The sequence below is a fragment of the Heterocephalus glaber genome, unplaced genomic scaffold, assembly GCF_053883595.1.
Source record: "Heterocephalus glaber isolate CG9 unplaced genomic scaffold, H.glaber_assembly_v1.0 deba00001504, whole genome shotgun sequence".
Taxonomy (NCBI): Eukaryota; Metazoa; Chordata; class Mammalia; order Rodentia; family Bathyergidae; genus Heterocephalus; species Heterocephalus glaber.
In genome coordinates, this window is record NW_028258324.1 from 30,197,675 (window position 1) to 30,218,520 (window position 20,846).

The 20,846-nt window shown below is 40.0% G+C and overlaps 1 protein-coding gene across 1 annotated transcript; it reads left to right on the plus strand.

Annotated features, from left to right (window-relative positions):
- Nucleotides 1–8,874: 8,874 nt before the first annotated feature.
- On the plus strand, nucleotides 8,875–16,512 carry Rap2b (RAP2B, member of RAS oncogene family). The gene has a single exon (XM_087186388.1). It carries the CDS (start codon nucleotides 9,400–9,402, stop codon nucleotides 9,949–9,951), a length of 552 nt encoding a protein of 183 aa, XP_087042514.1. The 5' UTR covers nucleotides 8,875–9,399; the 3' UTR covers nucleotides 9,952–16,512.
- The last annotated feature ends 4,334 nt before the right edge of the window (nucleotides 16,513–20,846 follow it).

Below are 20,846 nucleotides of genomic sequence, written 5' to 3' on the forward strand. Positions count from 1 at the left end.
GTTATTTGCAGCTTTGCAAGTTTTCACCTCCTCAGTTCATTTTCAAGTCTCTTGGCTCCTTTTCTGGTGGAGAAGGAAGATCTTCCTTCTCACCAGAGCTCTCAGACTCTTCTTGATCTTTACTCAGAAACTTCCATTCAGCAGATCTCTCTTTACTTGGATTTTACTCTTATCTTTGCTAACACTCACTTTTCAACTGAAAAGCAAGCCACAATGTAACTATAAAAATGCTAGAAGAAAATCTAGTTGTGTAAAACTTCGGAGTATGAGGTACCTTCCTATTTGTGGCATGACATCCACAAAGGAAACCTATGAGGGAAAGGATCAATAAATTCAGAATAAAAATATTTTTAAAATATCAGTTGAAAAGTATAAGCAAATCAAAGATTAATCACAAATTGATAATTATTTTCAAGCCATATAACTGACATATGACTATTATATCCTCATGTATTATGTAACATAACCCTAATCCATAAGCAATGATTACAAATGAATATGAAAAGTCCAATAAAGCAAGGCTGATGCTTTAACTGCTGCGAAGTAATATTACTTGTGTAAAGACATCTAAATGAGCATTTTATAAATTATATAGAATTTGAAGGCATTTTTCTTCCACCATGCCCCTATGTCATACCATTCTTCTTTGGAGCCAAATCTCTACAAACTGTGAGTCAAAATAAACCTCTCCTTCCTTTAATTTTCAGGTATTCAGTATTGTGTCTCAGTGACAAGGGAAGTGACTAGACAAATTTTGATACCAGAAAAGTGGGGCTGTTGCTGGGATCTGATCATATAGTTCAGAAGCCTCTTTGGAACTGGTTCATGGGAGGAGTTTAGAATGCTTTGGAGATCCAGCTGGAGAAGCAGCCCTGAAATGCTGTAAACCAAGCTTGATGGGATATTCTGGTTGGAGCTGCTAGAAATGCAGGTGGTAAAGACCAGGCTCAGGAGGTTCCAGTTTGGAACAAGTATTCCATTGGCAGTTGGACTTGAGACCATGTGTGTTATGCTCTAGCAGAAAATTTGACTACATTTTGCCTATTTCCTGACCTTGCAGGAGACTAAGATTACAAGCAATGGACTAATTAATGTGGTAGAGGGAATTTCAAGACAGCCTAATGTTAAAGCTGTGGCATGGGTACTGCTGAGGGTATTTTAGCCAACTCTACCTTGAAAATCAAGAGCAAACATGGGCCGGGGATTTAGCTCAGTGGTTTTGACACCTGCTGTACAAGTGCAAGGACCCAAGTTCAATCCCCAGTACAAAAAAAAAAAAAAAAAAAGAGCAAACAGCACAGCTGAATGATTTTAAAAGTTTTGAGTTTGTTCAGAAAGGAAACTCTGGTAAAGTTAGGGCCTATAAAATTGGAGCAGAGGACAGTTTGTTTGCTAAAATGATTAACATTAAAGAGAATCCAAGTACTTTACAATAGGACAATAGGAAAAATGGCTTAAGACTATGAGAGGAACTACTAAGGCACTACTTGTGCAGGTTCAAAATTGCAAAAGTGAAAGACTGCTTCAAAAAGAGAGTCTGAGGGCACCAAGCTGGAGAAGGTCTAACTAGAGAATTTATTCCTCAAGATTCCATTTGTAGTAGCCAACCCTCAAGGCACTCATGGATCCCTATAGTTATGATTCCAGGAAGCCTAGCTACTGCTTCACACAGTGGCATATCTTGGTGTCATCCATGTCGTGCTAGTTTATAGACATGCAGAATAGAAGAGCTGTGGGGTCAGAAAGGCTTCCACCCAGATTTCAGAAGTCAGGCAACGTGCCCCTAAGACAGCAAGCAGTGCATGAAGCTGTGAGAGTAAAGCTGAAAGTGCACTAGAGACCACAAGATGTTGTAGAAGCCCGATGAGTAACATATGAGGAAAACTGCAAGGAGTGAGCAAAGCCAGCCTAAGAGAGAAGCCAAGGGGTTGCAATCACTGGCAATGATGTAGGGGTGGGGCCGTTCAAGGCCTTTATAATTCATATCTTAACATAGCTTGCCCTGGGTGCTGGACATGGAACTATGGGATTGATCTATTCCCCTATTCCTCCCTTTTGGAATGGGAATGTTTACCCTTGGCCATTGTGTGTTGGAAATGTGTAACTTTTCTCTGATTTTTACAGGGCTTACATTTAAGACTTGGCTTTGATTTTCAGAGGAGATGTAGGACTTAAACCTTTCAGAGATGGTGGAACTGTTAGCACTTTGGCAACTCTTGGAGATGGACTAAATTTATTTTGCATAAATGGATGCACACAAGGCTTTTGGGGGCCCAGAGTAGAATGCTAGCTATGGTTTATATCCAGACGTCCCCCAAGAGCTTCATGCATTCATAAGCAGGGCTATTAGGTGACTGCATTATGGAAACTTATAGCTGGCTTAAGAGTTTGGGCCTGATTGGAAGAGGTGGGTCACTGGGGGTGTGGCCTGGAAGAGTTTAGCTCCCTCCCCAGCTTCTCCTTTCACTCCCTTTCTAGCCACTATGTTGTGAGCAGCTATTCCTCTACCATGCCCCTGTGCCATGACGTCCTGCCTTGGACTCAGCCGACTGGGCAAGGACTGAGAGGACTGAAACTACTGAAATGTGAGCCAAAATAAACCTTCCTTTTTAAAAATTTAATTTATTTCAATTTTTCTTTTTTCTTTCTTTCTTTTTTTTTCTTTTCTTTTTTTCTTTTTTGGACAGGGTCTTGCTATGGAGCCCAGGTTGGCCTCTAACTCAAGGCAATCCTTCTGCCTCAGCCTCCTGAGTGCTAGGATTACAGGTGTTCACCACATTGGGCTCTAACTTTTCCTCCTTCAAATTAGAGGTGTTGGGTATTTCACCCCAGCCATGAGAAAAGTTACTAAGGCACTTGTTCATATATATTCAGTGTTTGAATGACATTTTACTGAAGTTTATGGCCAAGAATTGTGACTACATCTATGGACAGATTACTAGTTCATTTTGGTTAAAAGAAACTACAGCAACAAGTGAAGACTTTTTGCTCCTTCAATATGTGGTTTAGAAATTGATAAACTATGAGCCTGCAGGCCAAATCCAGTCCACCACTTGTTTTCACAAAGAAAGTATGACTAAAATACAGCACACACTTATCTACATATTTTCTATAGCAGTTCTCATGCTAGGATAAGATTGAATACTTGCAAAAATGATGGCATCATTTGCAAAATCTGAAAAATTTATCATCTGGTCTTGTATAAGGGGAAAAAACACTATTTAGAATATTTGGTAGTATGAAACACAGAAATATTGAATGTTTTCCACAAAGTTGTATTCTATAAAGTAATGAGAATTTTTTTAATAAGTTCCTTAACAGAAAGGATTTAATTTTTATATTTTCTGGTAATATAGCCATATTATAATACTTGAATAACAGAATAATAATCTCTCTTTTATACATAAGCTTTAAAACAGATTTTTAAAACCTTTGGAAGAGTTAAAAACATCCATGACAGAATTGAGGAAAACAATCAGGAAACTATTTGAATAGATGGAATGTTGTGATTTTGTGTTATCTTCCTTAACCAACACTCACAGATCCTGTGCTCTATCTCCTGGTTGCTAGATTATGTAACTGCCAGTAGACCAGAGCTCACATTAGGCAGATTCCTTAAAACAGACCTTTTTGCTGGCAATAATTTACAAAGAAAACTTCCTTTCTACCAGTATAAACTCTCATGGTCTCCATCAAAACCACAATCTAAAAGCCTCACTGGAGTCCCTGCTGCAGAAAGGGTGACAGGCTTAGATCATGCAGCTGTGGAACTGCTGGATTCTCAGCGCTGCAGGGGAAAAGGGGGCTCCTCCTGGTTGGTGAGAAAAAAAAGAGAAAAATTCTGCAACACAGCTAAGCAATTTCTCCTATTCTTTCTAAATTTGGTTCTCTGGAACAGGAGGTACTGAGGAGTTGAATCTTAAACAGACTGGATTCTGAAATTGAGCTTTCAACTAAGAAAACCAGGATCAATGAAATCTCTCTAAAATTTCCCTTGAATTAGAGCACATTCATCATATAAAAGTCATGCAACGAGCAGACTGTGGTGTTCTTTGTTTTCTTTTGTTTTCACTACAGATTAGGTGTCAGGTAAATCTAAGACATGAAAGAAAAGGTCAGATCATTTGTCTTAGAGAAGAGGGACTTTATCTTTTTTTTATTCCTAAAATCCAATAAAAGAACTAAGATATACCAAACCATTGATATGAGTTTATGGTGGAACACAAACTTACTGAGCAGTTGTGTGGTGTTAGCCTATGTTTGCATGACACTTCAGCTCGGGCCAACTTCTGTATGGAGACAAGAATGATTTTTGTTCCTTTAGTGAATAATTTAAAAAAGAAAAAGAAATTGGAGTATAAGTGATTACAGGAAGAGACTAATGATAAGACTAGGCATATCTTTATTTCTCTTTAGTTATCATGCTAGAGTTTTATGACATTTTCAAGATATAAAGATACAAAGTTTCTTTACAAGTAGTATAAGTCTTTGTTCTTAAGTGAAGTATGAATAGTATGTTGTAGTATGAAGTGATGTGTATAATATGTTGGCTACCCAAAGTGTAATCTCAATAGTATGAACAGTATGAAACAGTGATGTTTTGGTCAATGTACAAAATATGTTTAGAGGTATTACTGGAGCTTATTTTAAAAGGATCACTGATAAGACATCCCAAGTTGGCTAGATGGTTATATTTATTATACATTAACACATTCACTTACTTAACAAATATTTATTGAGAATTTTGCAAGACTAAATTAATCTTACATTTCCATTTTAAAATAAGGATACACAGCCACTATCAACTTACTCTTGGTGTTTTCAAAATTAGAAGAATTTGTCTATATTTGTTTACCTATAGGTGACATTAGCTAATAGTACAAACATCAATGAAATCAACCTCTGCTTTACGTAAATGAGGACCAGTGAGCAGAGAGTTTCTTCATTTTTCATTTTTTAGGACTTAAAAGCTTCAGATCTAATAGTCTTTGAAAGCTCAACCCCAGCACCCTAAAGGAGTGCAGTAATACCTCTGTGAGAAGAGCAGCCAGGCTGGAACCTGTTTAAACAGTATTCAGTATGAAAAGCTGAGCTGTCCTAGCTTTTACTTTAGATTGTTTTCCAGGAAAGCTTTTCCCTGTTATCCGACAATATTTAGTCTTCTTCATCAGAGAAAAGGTTTATCCAGAGGATGTTTTGGTGTCTTTTCTCAAGATATCACTAATTAAGAATTTCTACTCAGGGCTGGGGATTTAGCTCAGTGGTTCTACTGCCTGCCTTGCAAGTGCAAGGTGCTGAGTTCGATCCTCAGTACCAAAAAAAAAAAGAATTTCTATTCAAGAAAGTGTAGACTTTCACCAGCCTAGCATCTTTGACTCAGGGAAACTGAAATGTTAAGTAAACATTTTTCCTTAGATCTGTGAAATATTATGTCTCTCCTAAGACTGATATATGTCACAAATTGAATTCAGAAAAGGAATAAAGTGGCATTCATATATTCATCAATAAATATTTATTGAAGACATCCTACTGTGCTAAATGATGTGAAAGACAGAGGAGGCTCTAAAGATAAATCAGACATGGACCATAGCCTAAAGTAATTCACACAGTGTTTAGGATACCAGACTTAGCTATGTAAATAATTATGGTATAGGATAGTGATTCATGCTGTAAGTGGAGGTTAAAAACAAATCTCCTAACATATTTCATTGGAGGAAGTGACCAGCCTCAAAATTTGTACATCAGTAATATTCTTTCCTTTATCTTTAATCCCAGTACACCATACATAGTAAGTCTTTCTATGGGAGACAATATGAGTGTAATTGAAATTGCTATTGAAGAATTGGTAATAGAAACAAATTGTGTTACCTCTCTGGTCCTGGGAAGGTCATCAAGCTTCAATAATCCTCATCCATATGCTATGTGGAGTTTTATGGATGGTCCCTTCCAGATGGGGCTATCAGGCCACCTGGGTCTGGATATTACAACTTTAAAAGCAGTTTCCAACCATTAGCTTTATGTTTTGTTTGGTTGGTTGTTCTAGACAGAGTCTCACTAGTTAGCCCGATCTGGCCTTGAACTCACAATCTTCTTGCTTCAGCCACTCAAGTGCTAGAACTGTAGGCATGGGCCACTGCACCTCTCCATTACCTGTTAATCATTACTCCTAGGGCACTGTGGAAAGTGCAGCCAGGACACCAGAGTTCTAATTCTGCTCAGCTTTCTCTGCTGTAAAATGAGTGCTCTGGTGGCTAGATTCTTGCCAAGTGTCTTTGTACAGCTGGATGGGTAAGGCAACTTTTATTATCATCATTTTAAAGATAGGGAAACTAAGTTCAGGAACCCTAAGGAACTTGTCCAAGAACCAAAGTAATAATTAATATCCAATACTTGAGATTAGACACCAGAGCTATAAGGATAAAGCATATTCTTCGATGTCATACTCAGAACCACACCTTTGTGTGAGTATACAGGCAGGCCCATACAGCATTATCTAAGTATTTGAGTTATAAATCAAGATAAGAAACTGAAAATATGATCTATCCTTCCACCTTAAGAAATACCTCTCCACAAGGACCTGGACAACCAAGATATGAATCAGGACTTCTTGGACTCTCCCTAAGGCAGATCTAGACTTTATAAGGGAGGATAAAACTGACCTTGACACTTCTTGCTGCACCAAAGCACCTAAGAGTGCACACCCCAATAAAAAGCCATTTCTTGACATAAGGTTGAAATCAGTCCCATATAGATCCCGGAAGCGAGTTTGGCACCATGTGGGATGAGCTTTCCAGAGTTCAGAGTATCTGGAGTCTGGTCTAGAAGAGGGTTCAGCATCTAGATGGTCATTACCTCGGCCCTGTGGGCAAGGGGACTGCCAGGGGCTGGTGGTAAGCAGAGGTTTCTCTTGCTTGGTTCTAAGAGCCTGTCTGATTATACTGTCTCTAGGTTCTACCTAAAAATGAGTAAAAACTGAGAAATTTCTTGTAAATGCGTCTGACCCGTTACTGTTGAGACCAGGCTCTGCAGCCAAACACTTGGTTGGAACCTAAGCTTTGTCACTTTCTAGCTGTGGAATCTCAAGCAAGTTACTGAACATTTTAGGGCTTCGGTTTCCTGTCTGTAAAATGTGTACAGTAATAATTGGCAGACATTAAACACTGGGTAAGGGTTGGTGAGAGTCTATCCAGCTACATTACAAAAGAATGTCTGAGAGATTTTCCTGGAGAATTACATAAGCATAATGATATCCAAACACTCCAATAGTTAAGGTGAAAGCCCTCGCTGCACTAAAAGACATGGCAGGGCGCAGGGGTGAGACTCCCTTAGCCCAAGACAGAGGCTGCGGCCCTCGTCCGCCCAGTACCACGTCCTGGGTCACTTCCCGCTGCGGAGCTAGAGGTAGTCAGGGGTTTGCAAGATAACTCGAAAACGAGGCCATGAATCACGGTTAGACTAGGAAGTGAAACCAAGTGTCACCACACCGGCTGGTTCATCCCTCGGATGAGGACGGAGGGCAAGGGCACCAGATAGAAAGGGCAGGTCACGGAGCCAGGTTGACGCTGAAATCCCTCCCCACCCACTTAGGGCTCACGCTGCCAGCGCCTTCTGCAGACAAGTCTTGACGTCTCTCCTGGTGGGGAACCGGGGAGACTCGGAACAAGTCAGGGCAGCTCCCTCGCGCCTCCGCGAAAGCGAGCCAAATCTAGCGACTACCCACCCAGTAGCGCAGACGTTTCCCGAGAGGCAAGCCTGGACATTCCCCCTCAGTTCTCCAGGTGAAACGAATTCCAAGTGGCTCATTTCTCATCTAGTGCCCTCCCCCTCCTTGCAAAAAATCGTGGAAACTGTTCCTTGCACACCAAGAACTGTAATCAGCCTTAGCGGTTTTCCCTTCAGGGGACAGTCGTGACTGGGCAACGAGAAGTCAGACTCTCTCTAAAGAACCAACAAAGGACTGACTATATTTAGTTCTGAGCTCTCCGCCTAAATTCCTCTTCCTTTTTCACTCTTAGCTTCAAAACGACTGGGTTGGGGAAGTGGGAGGAAGGGGGCGGGGGAGCGGCGGAGAAAGAACAGCTGTGCCTCTGCCTCCCAACTCAATCTCTATAAATAACCAATCGCCAGCGGAGGCTACTTTTCAGCCAATGAAGCAGCCCAAACTGAGAAAACCTTGGCCGCAGCCAATAGGAAGACACTTCGGGGTGTAAGACTCGCGCCCTAGGACCAATAGGTTCAGAGTCTGGGAGAGGTAATTTGAGACAGAGTGTGGGTGTGTGGTGCAAAAGCTTCCTACTTCCAAACCCGAAAAGCTGCTGTGCTGTTTGAGCAAACCCTGACTGCGGGCACCCCGAGACTACTGGATTGGGAAGCCGTCCGCTTTCCGGGTTTTGGCCAGGGCCTGGGGTGGGGGTGGGGGGGCCGTCCGGGCCGACCGGGTAGCGCTGGGTCCCCAAGGGCCACTCCATCCCTACTCGGGACAGTGTCACAGGCGGAGTCCCTCGAGTTTTCTTTGTCCCGGGAGTACAGAGCAGGAAGAGCCGGCCAACTGGGTGGCGAGGTGCGGCCTGCAGACATACACCCGCCCGGGGCCCGGGGCAGGGTTCACGCCTGAGGACCGGGGCTGGCCCAAGCACGGCCCATTCCGTCCCGCAGAGCCGCAGAGCCGTGGAAGAAGGCAGCTGCCGCCCTCTCCTCCGAGCTGTCCCAACTCCCTATGCACAGACGGTTCCTCATCCCGTTCTAGGGCTTGCCGCACTCCGAATCCGCTCCTCTGCACTCAAATCAGGAGCCCGGCCCACCGTCCCGCCCCCGCCCGACCCAGCAGAAAACCAGGAACGGAAGTTCGGGCGGGGCGCGGCCGCTCGCACTGGGCATGCTCGCCCCGCCGGGCAGGGAGGGGACGGGAGGGCCGGGCTGCGCGCGGCGAGTAGGAAGCCCTCGCCCCGCGGAGGCTGCGGGCGAGAGCGCGATGGGCCGAGGCGGTGGGCGCACGTTCCGCGGCGATCCATGCCACGCGTGGCCCGGCCCAACGCACAATTAGCAGCCACCTCCGCAGCGCTCCGCCACCTCCGCTTCCCAACCTCCCGGGCGGCCGCGGCGAAGAACCCCAGCCGTCGCCTCGCGCAGGCAGCCGGCATTGTCCTCCCTCCCGGTCCGCCACCAGGGTTGCCGCCGCGAACTGCTGCGGGGCCCCGTACCCGCGCCCGGTGAGCACCCCGCCGCCCGCGCCGGGTCCCGGGTGGTGATCACTGCGCCCCGAGCTCCTGAAGCAGCCCCTCCTGGGTTTTTCCTGCGGAGTGAGGAAGGGGAGCAGTCCAGCCACCAAGCCCAGCCTTCCCAGGCGCGCAGCAGCCCCGACGGGGCCGCGGCGGGCGTGGGGAGAGCGCTGAGGGAGCCATGAGAGAGTACAAAGTGGTGGTGCTGGGCTCGGGCGGCGTGGGCAAGTCCGCGCTCACCGTGCAGTTCGTGACGGGCTCCTTCATCGAGAAGTACGACCCGACCATCGAGGACTTCTACCGCAAGGAGATAGAGGTGGACTCCTCGCCGTCGGTGCTGGAGATCCTGGACACGGCGGGCACCGAGCAGTTCGCGTCCATGCGGGACTTGTACATCAAGAACGGCCAGGGATTCATCCTGGTCTACAGCCTCGTGAACCAGCAGAGCTTCCAGGATATCAAGCCCATGCGGGACCAGATCATCCGCGTGAAGCGGTACGAGCGCGTGCCGATGATCCTGGTGGGGAACAAGGTGGACCTGGAGGGCGAGCGCGAGGTCTCCTACGGCGAGGGCAAGGCTCTGGCCGAGGAGTGGAGCTGCCCCTTCATGGAGACATCGGCCAAAAACAAAGCCTCGGTGGATGAGCTGTTTGCCGAAATAGTGCGGCAGATGAACTACGCAGCGCAGCCCAACGGCGACGAGGGCTGCTGCTCGGCCTGCGTGATCCTCTGAGGCGTCCGCGGTTGCTGAGCGCTGGCCCCGCTCTGTGCACAAAAGCCAAACGCATCCGACTCTAAATGTGATTTCTGTTCTTGCTTTGAGATTGGAGACGACTTTGTATTGGTCGGGATGTCCTGGGAGCCCTACTGGCTTCCTTGGCCAGCATCCCCTGCCTTGTTCACCTCTTGTTCGAGGGGGTTGTCCGGTCCTGACCATCTGATACCCTGGTGGAAATGTGGCTCTTTGCAACATGTACGTTTCTCATTGATGTTTGGTTGACGCATATTTCCCCATTTAAGTAGCCATTAGGGCGTTGTATTGGCAGCTTGACACCCGGCAAGCAAAAGTTTCAGCTTGGAAAAAATGGGGTTGGGAGGTGGGGGAAGTGGAAGGGAAGGTGGAAAGGGGGGAATCCCCCCTCCATCTTTTGTTGTCAACAACTGTTTTCTATTTTCAAGTTTTACACACGTCGAAGGAAGTCCGGGAAAACCGTATGAAGGAGCAGGAGGAGAGGAAGAAACTTTTGTTTTTTCCCTTATTTTCCAGGAATAGCTGGAAATTAAAATCGGGTTCCTTTTCTACCAGCTTGGAAGGGCAACCCTGTGACTGCGATTCTGAGGATGTCTATGCAAAGTTGGATTCTTGTTACAGTGTATCCAATCTGAAGTATTGCACATCTGAACTGGGACTGTTAACACTGATGCCAATACAGTGTGGGGTGCCAGAAAGTGTCTGCTGATATTTGTGGAAAAAATCTATTTTGTTTACCTACTGTATCAAAGGGGAGTCTGGGGGAGAATGGTAGTATTTTTTTTTATCAGCTGTGAAAAAAAAATGTTACAGATCTGCACAGTTTTGTGTGTACTATTGTGTGTGTGTGTGTTTTTTAAGTTTAGCTTTCTTTTTCTTTTGGTTGGTGGTAACAATTTTAAAGACTAGCTTTTAAAAACACAATACAAAGACTTTGTAAATGTGATTCAGGGCCCCCAGCACCCCTGTGTCTGCAGAGTGCCTTCAAAACTCAGCTGTTCCAGCCGGTGCCAACCTGTGAACTTCCCACATCCCAGAATCTGCTATTCCCCAAACCACTTCCCAGTTTCCTTTCAGTAATCTTCCTGAAGGAGCCAGGACAATAGGGCCTGTTGTTTAGTGAATTTCTTTATCATTTTCCGCATTTTAAAATGTCCATGTCTTGCAATATTTTTTCCTTTTTTTTTTAACCTTTGTTCAAATTTCAGGTATTTAGTTCCCCTTTTATATTACTTTTTAAATGTTTTGATTAACTCTCAGAGGGTATTCCTCCAGAAGAAGCAAAGAGCAAAATTTCACCATTGTGATGTATCAAGAAAATTCTAATTGTAATTTTTAATTCCTCTCATTTAATCATTGTCTCTTCATTTTAAGACTTTTAATACAAACGTCATTTTTAAAGAAACAACCCCAGAACTATTGTTTGTGTTTCTGTATTTCATATTCAGTGGTTTACGGTATCAGAATAATAGTATCATGGCTGAGGCGGGCAGGGGCAGGTGAATGATGTCGTCAGAGTTGTCGAATTTTGAAGACGTATCTCAGTGACAAGTTGGGTGATATTTCCAACTTCTTAAATGGGGAGAAAATCCTCAGTGTCTAGGAAGCCCTGGGTAAGGCTATACAGTCTCACTACAAGATGAAAAGGTATATTTTGATTCTGTTCTGCTGACATGGAGCAATTTATTCCACTCTAAGTAGGGAAAGGAAGAAACCAACTTCTAATACTGCCTTAGATCTGGGACAGTAACCATCTGGCAAAGTAGGGTGACACCTTTTGTTTTTAAGTTGTTGTGTGTCACATATCAAGTCTAAAGTTTGGGAAGCATAGTTTCTAAATCTGAAGTCGTACTTTGTGCATTTTGCAGTGTATCTATATGGGTTATAGACAATATTCTAACCATTTCAAGGTTTTCATTTGGAAACATTGTTAGATTACTTAAAAGAAAAAAGCTAAGAAACTTCCCTTGCTGTCATTACACTGCTGTTTGTGGACGGACCATATCTGACCTTATAAGTTTTCTTTCTAACAGTAGGAGGCAGTGTGAGCTTTTCTATTTATTTTTCTTAAAAATGTCTTTAGTCAGAACAGAATAAGAGAAAAATCCATGTGTGTGTGTGTGTGTGTGTGTGTGTGTGTGTGTGTGTATTTGCAGTACTGGGGACTGAACCCAAGGCCTTCACACTGAGCTACATCCCCACCCATCTTTTAAATTTTTCAGTTTGAGACAGGGGCTCACTAAATTCCTAAGTTGCTCAGCTGGGCTGGATCTTGGGATCGTCCTGCCTCAGCCTCCTTGCATTGTGTGTATACATTAAGAGTACTTGATATATCTTAGGTTTATGAAGTGTAACTGAAGCCTGACAAAGGGATTTATTCCCTTGGCAAAGCCAAAAGAATTTACAGGTCAGAGTTTCTCTGAGCTGCATTAACATATCTTGCCTTAAACTATGTTTTTTCCCACGAGGCATTTCAATATTCAGTGTGAGGATGACCAGTTTGTCCTGTAATGGTCCTAATGCCATTTTTTTTCCACTCTGAATCAAAACTTAAACATAATTGGAAGGCAATATCATAAATATTCTAAATAGAAAAAATTGAGGGAAATTTCTCAAATTATGTCTTCGCAAAGATTTATTCTGGCATTTGAATAAATTTAGTGGTTTAAATAGATCTAAAATGTTGAAAATTTTGAAGATGTTTCAAGTACTGTCTGAAGGATTTCTTTGAAAAGCTATTTGTTGACTTATTATGATGTGGGAACCTTTTGACAAAAATGCTGCCAAGTATACAGCTAATTTAAGAAATGTATATACTCCTGACAGGAAGTATTTGAAAGTGGAAAATTGGAAATAAATAGATTGTTGGATGCATTAATCATCTCCATACAGGATTTAGTCACTTGCATGACTAAATTCTTTGTAGGTGTAGGATGGCAGAGGAGATTTTAATATGTCTTTACAAACTACTGTAACAAATGCTTTCTGCTTCTCGATTACAACAATTTTGTGTGTGCCTGGAGCAAGAAAATAGTTACAAACTCTGAGCTCTTTGTCCATTAATTTCTTAACAAAATTGAAATTTAGAGACATTCCTTTTACTTAAGAAAAAATGTTTTTAAGAATACATCAGTTGATGTGGCCAGAGGAACCCTTCTGGTATTATGGTGGGGAGAGGTGAGAGCATTTGTTTCAGTGAAGAAGTTGGGCTGAGTTAAGAGTGTTAAAGGAAGTGAGTCTAGGAGGGAGGGGTTTGTTGTCAGGCAATTGCCTGTCAAAACAGAAATTGGATGGGGAAAGAGCCTTCTTGGGAAGCAAAACCTGACTATTAAACTTGACCCCTGCTGTTTTTTTAACAGCTTTTCCTTCAGTCCATGACAGTTAATCCAGGTTTTGTGTCATTTCAAAGAATTGTTTTTTCCTCCTTTTGTAGCCTCAGGAAAGTTAAGGTATCATCTCAAGTCTAAGACTTCATATTTGGGAGTTGCGGTTCTTGGATAAAACAATTTCCATATCGTTAACTGTTGAAATAGACTTCATTAAATCACATTTTGGAACCATATCTATTTGAGATTAGAATCTTCTTTTAATATATGAGATTTCATGTTTCCTGATTAGTTACATATTCCCTGTAGATGGAAGCCTAAAATGCTTCAGCTGTTTGAACTGTAGTTTTGTTGCAGCACTGCCTTTTAAGTGATATCCAGGTATTTATTTGTCACAGGGAAAATGGGAAAGTGAGAAGAGGCTGTGTATAGTAACTGGCCTTGTGAAATAGATGCAAAATATCTGCACCTTAACTGTCAGAAAGCATGAGTTATTTTTTTACAAGTGTCAGTATAAATCTCTACATTATAAATGTGAAAGGAACCAAGATTTAATGTGGAAATTACCTCTGTTAGTTAATATATCAAACACTTGTCACTGTGCTTAATTATGCAAAGTTTGCTAATATAAATTTTGTCTTTATGAAAATGCAAATTTTTAAATACTAACAGAGGTGCTATTCATTAAAGCATTTTATCTAGACTATTGAAATCATTGAATGCACTCAGTCGAATATGGCACTCATTGTAGATGAAATGATTGATTTAATCATAGTAGGATTTTGATTTGAGAAGGCTTTAACGATCATCTAGTTCAGAGGTTCTAAAACTTGACCACATATTAGAGTCACTTGAATTTCAGAACACATGTTGCTGGGCCCTCCTCCAGTTTCTTATTCATTGGATCTAGGATTGCATCTCATAATTTCCATCTCTAGAAAATTTTCAGCTGATGGTCCTATTGCCGGCCTGGGGACCACATGCTGAGAACCAATGATTTGGTTCAAACTTCCAAATGAGTACTATATCTAGAGCTGCCCAGGTGTTTGGAGGCACGGACTTAAGACCCGTGTATACATTCTAGAGTGCTCTCTACACAGCTATAAAATAATGTCTATAAGGGGTGGGAGGTAGTTAAGTGGTAGAGCACTTGTCTAGTATGTATGAGGCCCTGGGTTCAGTTTTTTAAAAATCTCCGTAGAAATTTACAGCTAAAGAGGACACAATCAATTGCACTAAAACTGTTCAACTGTGGTTTATGAAATAATGTAGACATTGCAGGTAGTTTTTTTATCATTTGCACCTTATGATATGAACAATTTGTGGTTTCAGTGCTAATTCAGAGTTGGCTTGAAAAGAGAAAATAATTATAAATAGAAGCATAGTGTTATTGATCAACATACCATCCCCAATCCTTGAAAAAAACAATTTTGAAAATAATATCTTTGACAAAAGGGAATACTTTAAACTAATTGTCTAATCTTTGAACTTAAAAATGCAATGTTTTAATTTTTCATGAAAATAAATTGTGTTAGAAAATTTAAATTATCAGGTTGTGCGTTTTAAGCACACATGTGTGTCTTAGATTTCTAGCCACAAGTTAATTCATTCTCATGTAGTTCTGTTGTTATCTATTCTTGGAAAAATATGTACCTCAAAACTGTACCATACTTCTTATTTTGTTATTCATGGAAATTCCCATAACTCTGTTAACAGATCTGGGTTTAATGGTACTTTGGGGAGCTTCCAAAATTTTAGTGAGTTGAAAACTAATAACAGTGGAATTGCTCCTTACAAATTTCTTATTTACAATTCCAAGAGTTGAGTACGAGTTCATAGGCTGAAGGAGTAATAGCTAAGTTTTAGAAGTTGGAATAATAACATGTTTGAGTAGGGAGAAAGAACTTTACTCAGATCTTACTCATTTTTAATATTTTTTGCACTTGGATTATTTGCTTGCCTTTCAATAGTAATAATAATAGAAGCTGAATAATTATTGAGTATGGTAGGTTTTTGTCTCTTCTACCATTGATTGCTTTAAGATGCACATAAAATGAAATGACTGTGTTTTTATTTTTTAAATTTAGTTTGCCCATTTGGTAAAAGAACATTCTTATATGTTGATCTAAGTTTAAATTTTACTTTAAAAGTTAAAGCATTTATGACTGATAGTTTGATATCTATGACAGTTTTAGAGGGCTCCATAGTGGAAAAGCTACTGCTAATAACAGTGTAATGAAACTCTGACTGTTACATTTTTATCTTGGCTTTCATTTTATGGTTATTTCTACTATTAATTTGGATTGCTGCTCCTTGATTTTGTTAAACTGTTGAACTTTTCAGGTTATATTTATTTTGGGATAATATATTTGAAAGTGTCCTGTATTATGAACTCATTTACCATGTCTAAGACAATCAGAATTATTTTATAGTTCATTCTAATACTGGTTAACATTTATTAGAACTGAACTATTTTACTTAAAGAGAAGAAAATAATAAAGGGATGACAAGTTCTGAAGCCTTAATTAGTGAAATTATTTGACTTGAGAACCAAATAGCTAACTAGCATACAGAGGAAAAACAAAATGGCCTTATTGCTTTTGGAATTGTGAGTGTTCATCTGTTGGATAAATTGGAGAGAATACCAGCTTATATTCTTTCCTGTTCAATTGACCAAACTTACTCTTTTTAAAATGAATTTTGCAAGATTATGTGAGACTAAGTTTATCAGAGTTTTGAAAATGTGTGGTTGGCTTATTTGTGGTAATTGTGAAAAACTGCAAGGCCAACAAAAAAAAATTTTAATAGAAAAAAAGAAAGATTATTGGTGCATTGAGAATATAGGTGTCAACCCAAAAGGCCTGAGATTGTTCCTTTATTGTTAAGAATTGCAATGGAAGTTGTCAAACATAGCTGAAATAGATTCATTATTTAAGAAACATTTACTTGAGCACATACTACTATTTGTGATGTGAAGACTAATGCTTAACTGAATGAAAGTCCTTTAACGCTTAAACAGCAACAACTATGCTTTTTTTTGCTTTTAGCTGCAAGAATAACATATTGATAGCATATAGAAAAGCATATCTGCATGTGACATCAGTTATAATGCTGTGGGTCTGTCTGACAGGTGATAGAGTAGATAAATTTGTTGAAAATTGGACCTTTTCTTAGCCATGTGGATATTGTAAATAAAAATTGATCCCATGAAGTTTAAGTAACTAATAATTGTTTTGTTGTATGTGGCACTGCATAATAAGACTATTGCCATTTCATTTCTTGTGCATTTCCAACTTCCTTTCTGAAATTAGGTAAAATTGAACACCTAGGAAATCATTTTGCATTCCTATGTTCATGTTAAAGGAAAGAAGGAAAAATGGAGAAAAAGGCCATATGAAATTTTTAGTGTCTTTAAGATGTGGAACTAAAAGGAAAGGACAATTTAGGGTATATTCTCAAAGCAAGAAATAATGCTTGGCATAATATCTTTTGCAGTCCCTTGTGTACAGAAAATTCAGGGTAGGGTATTCCTTTTGGAAGATAATCTTTTGCAAAAATGAATGTGCCAAAGTATTAAGCTGAAATTTTAAGTCTGCTGGGCTAATAGTTATTTTATATAAAAGCTCTTATTCTCAAGACTTTTGTACTTAACAGAAGAAGCAATGAGCTCAGGTAAAGAGATGCAGGGTTACAAGTAAGAAAAAATAATAGCAATTATTGGAAAATCATGTGACTTGAAAGGGCTTGTGATTATTAACCACCTGCAGTTTGCAAAATGATTTCTAGAGTTGTTTTGTGTAGATTTTCTCATGAATTGAACAATATATTTTAAATATGGAAAGCTGCAGAATCACAGAAGTAAGTGAATAGTTCAGGTAAGGGTATTTGTTTATTTTCTAAAAATCTGCTATAGGACAATTTATGAAATGCAGATTTATTACAGTTTTATATACCTTCAATAAGGATTTCAGTATTTTATATGCTGTCTGACTATAAAAAAATTTAAAATCTAGTTTTAGTCATGAACTCAGAATATTTTACTATTAATATTGTACATACCCATGACACAAAAGTACAATGTACAGCATAGAATATAATACTTTATTCTCTTTAGAGGCTAACATTGAATTATATTTCATTCAAGAAAAGCACCTCTGTAGAGATCTGTATTAGTGTAATTGTAATAAAATATATTAAAATATATTTATATAAAAATATATTCTCTATAGTTTTAAATTTAGGTAACAGAATTACAAGACTATTTCTAAATTTAATTTCAACATTCATCACCCAGTAGAAAAAGTCTTGAAGTTGGAGTTCTCTCCTTTTGGTGTAGTTATTTTTGCTTTACTAAGTCATATAAACTGTTATTTTTCCTTTTGTGTATCATTTCACTTATCCACATCTAGTTTATGCTAATTATTTTCTTTGTCACCAATGTAATTTACATTAATTGGTTAACAATCTAAGAACTGCTTAACTGATGGCTATATAAATGTCTTTATGTAATCATGTAAAGAAATATTTTCAAACTATATTTGAGGTCCAAACTGAGACAGTTCCAACAAGAGAAGATTGTCCATAAACACATTATTTTTTCAGTTTGGGCATAATCTTTGGATTTCTTTTTAAAAAACTGATAAATGAAGTTTTGAAGTTTTTAAAAAAAGAATTAGATTGTAGAGATATTTCTGTTGAAATATTTAGAACTGCCAAAAAATATTTCCAAGCCATTTCTTCTTTCTCATTACTCCTGGGTGGGTTGAGGTAAAAAAAAATTAGAAATAAAACTTTTTTTTTTTGGTAGTGGCACTGGAGATTGAACCCAAGGCCTTCACAATGAGCTATAATCCCAACCTTTTTTATTTTAGTCTTTATTTTGAGAGAGGGTCTTGATCTCTAAGTTGTCCAGGCTGGGCTTGAATTTGTAATCCTTCTGCCTCAGCTTCCCAGAGTGTTGGGTTTACAGGTGTGTGCTATATCCACTTAACATTCTCTTTGAGAGAATATCATGAAAGGCAGAGTCAAAACCTAAAAAGCAAAACAGATTCCCTATGTTTTTGTACAATCCAACTTTTGTTATTGATGAAGAATAAATACTGGTAAGGGTAATGAAAAACTTTTTAAATCATTTTAGTAGTGTTTATTCAGCAGGTGGTCTTGGTATTGTTGCTAAGCCATAAGAATGTAAATGAGAATAAACTGTGGGCTGGGATGAAATTATTATTCAGCCCACACCCCAGTCCTATGTTCCTCTAATTCTAGAGGAATTCCTTGTGTTAAAACTGTGATCACTATGACTTAAGTTTTCTGAGGCCCAGGACTTCTGCTAGCCTAAGGTGAAGAAACCGGGACTGGGGATGTAGCTCAGTGGCACTGTCTGCCTTGCAAGCGCAGGGTCCTGAGTTCAATCCCCGGTACCAAAAAAAAAAAAGTGAAGGAACCTGTGTGTTAGAGAAGTAATGCTGTTGTAATAAATGTAATTCAACTGAGGACTTCTCAACTTCAGTCCTATGAAGAGGTAAGGCTGGATGATCCTTTGCTGTGGGGCTGTCCTGTGGACTTTAGGATGCTCAGTGGCAACCCTGGTCTCCGCCCACTAAATGGCAGAAGCACCCTCTCCACCTCACTTGTAACAATCCAAGCTATAGGCAGGCCTCTTGCTCTTAGGGGCAAAATAGCCCATGGTTAAGGGCCACTGCTCTAAACCTGACCTGGGGGGATGGAGGAGGCATAAACTAGAGGAGAGGAAGATTGAACCTAGAGTGATCTAGCAGTTAAGACTTTCCTCACTCCGATGCATTGGAGATAATGATTTTCTTTTAAAATACCAATACTTATGCTTTAGACAATGTGATTTTGATCAGTTCATCAAATCCACACCAAAGAGAAATACATAGCATTGCTATTGATGGGGGGCAGGGGTTGCTTACCTTGAAAGAGAAAAGGATTTAAAAGGAAAGTGTGTTCTAGTTGCTGTGATGGCCAGAGAGAATCTCAGGGCAGAGTGATCACTAGGTAGATCTAGAAGAAGTATGAGAAAAGCCTGGGAAGGGAATTCAAGGGCAACTGTGTTGCAGTTTTGTTTTGGGTGCTCCTAAGTCTTCACTGGGTGACAGCTGGAGGGTTTTCATCCTTTACATAGCTTCCCTCAGTTCACCTCCCAATCTTTCCAACTGAATCCAGGGCCCTAATTCAACAACTGACTTCATTACTTTGGGATGGAAAGAAAGCCCTGTGTGTCTTCTCTTCCCTTTTATTTTCACTCTTTAAATCTAATCCTTTCTCCCTTTTTTCTTCCCTTCTTTATTCTTTCCTTTCCTTCTTTTTTATCAGCTACAAATGACTAATTTTGTCTGAAATAAACTGCTGTTCCTTAACTGCACACACCTACCTGTGCCCAAGGTCCTTAGCCAGGCATCGGGAACCTAGCAGCAGAGGCAGTGGTGCCTGCAGTGTAATGAAGTGCCTCTGAGAGCTGGCAGTCTCCGCTTAGTACATATGCTGTAGCTGCCAGCCCCCAGAATTCAGCATTAAGTAGCTTGTCAGAAAGTTCATTAACGTGGTATCAACTTAATAACCATGAATATTTAATTTACTCAGAACCAGACATGATTGTTTTGGGCCTCACATTGTAAATGAAATAGGTATTTAAAAACCTATGCAATAGACCCATTAAAACTTTAAGCAGTCAGACTGTTAAGCACCCTACTTGTTGGCGCAACTGTGGTTTTACATTTCATGGGGTGCACATTTGGACATCAAAAGTCCTTAGTACACAGGGAGAATCACAGTTTTGTGAATGAATAAGAGCAATCTTCAAGCCCACCATAAGTTTCTACCTAGCTAGATGGATCTCTATAAGAAGCTTGAGAGAATATGAAATAATCTTTAGAGTAAAAGCAGAACACTAGTGAAAGGAAGTGATTTGAGTAGCTGAAACATGCTACTCAAATTTAAGAATAATTGTGTTGGAATGGTGTCAGTAATAATATTTTATTTCCCCCATAGTATATTTGCATTGAATTGAAAATGAAAATATTATATTTAATTGGTAATTTGATCACAGTTAAGATTGAGAGAACAAATTTGTTATATCTAAATTTCCTGTTTTTCTTATACTGTTTTCTTCTTTTACAATCATCTGTGATGTTTCACAACTTTATGTTTTCTCTCTAATTAAAAAATCTCCAACAAGGGAAATATTCAATTATGAATCACCATATCCAGTAGTCAAGAAAATCTATGTATTCATAAATTTAAACAAATAAAGTATACAGGACATATTGCAATGTCATTATTTGCATTTATTTTTTATAGCATGGAAATGATTTTCACTGGAGTCTTTTCAGTGAAAATGAAAGTCACTCTTTGATAAATTACCATTTGATTAATTTTTTTTTTCAGTACCAGGGATCGAGCTCAGGACCTTGTGCTTGCCAGGCAGGCATGGCTCCACTGAGCTTCTCTGGCCCTTGATTAATATTTTTAATTAACCTAGTTAATATTTTATAGAAAAATACCACCTATTTTCCTGTTTAAATTTTCTTT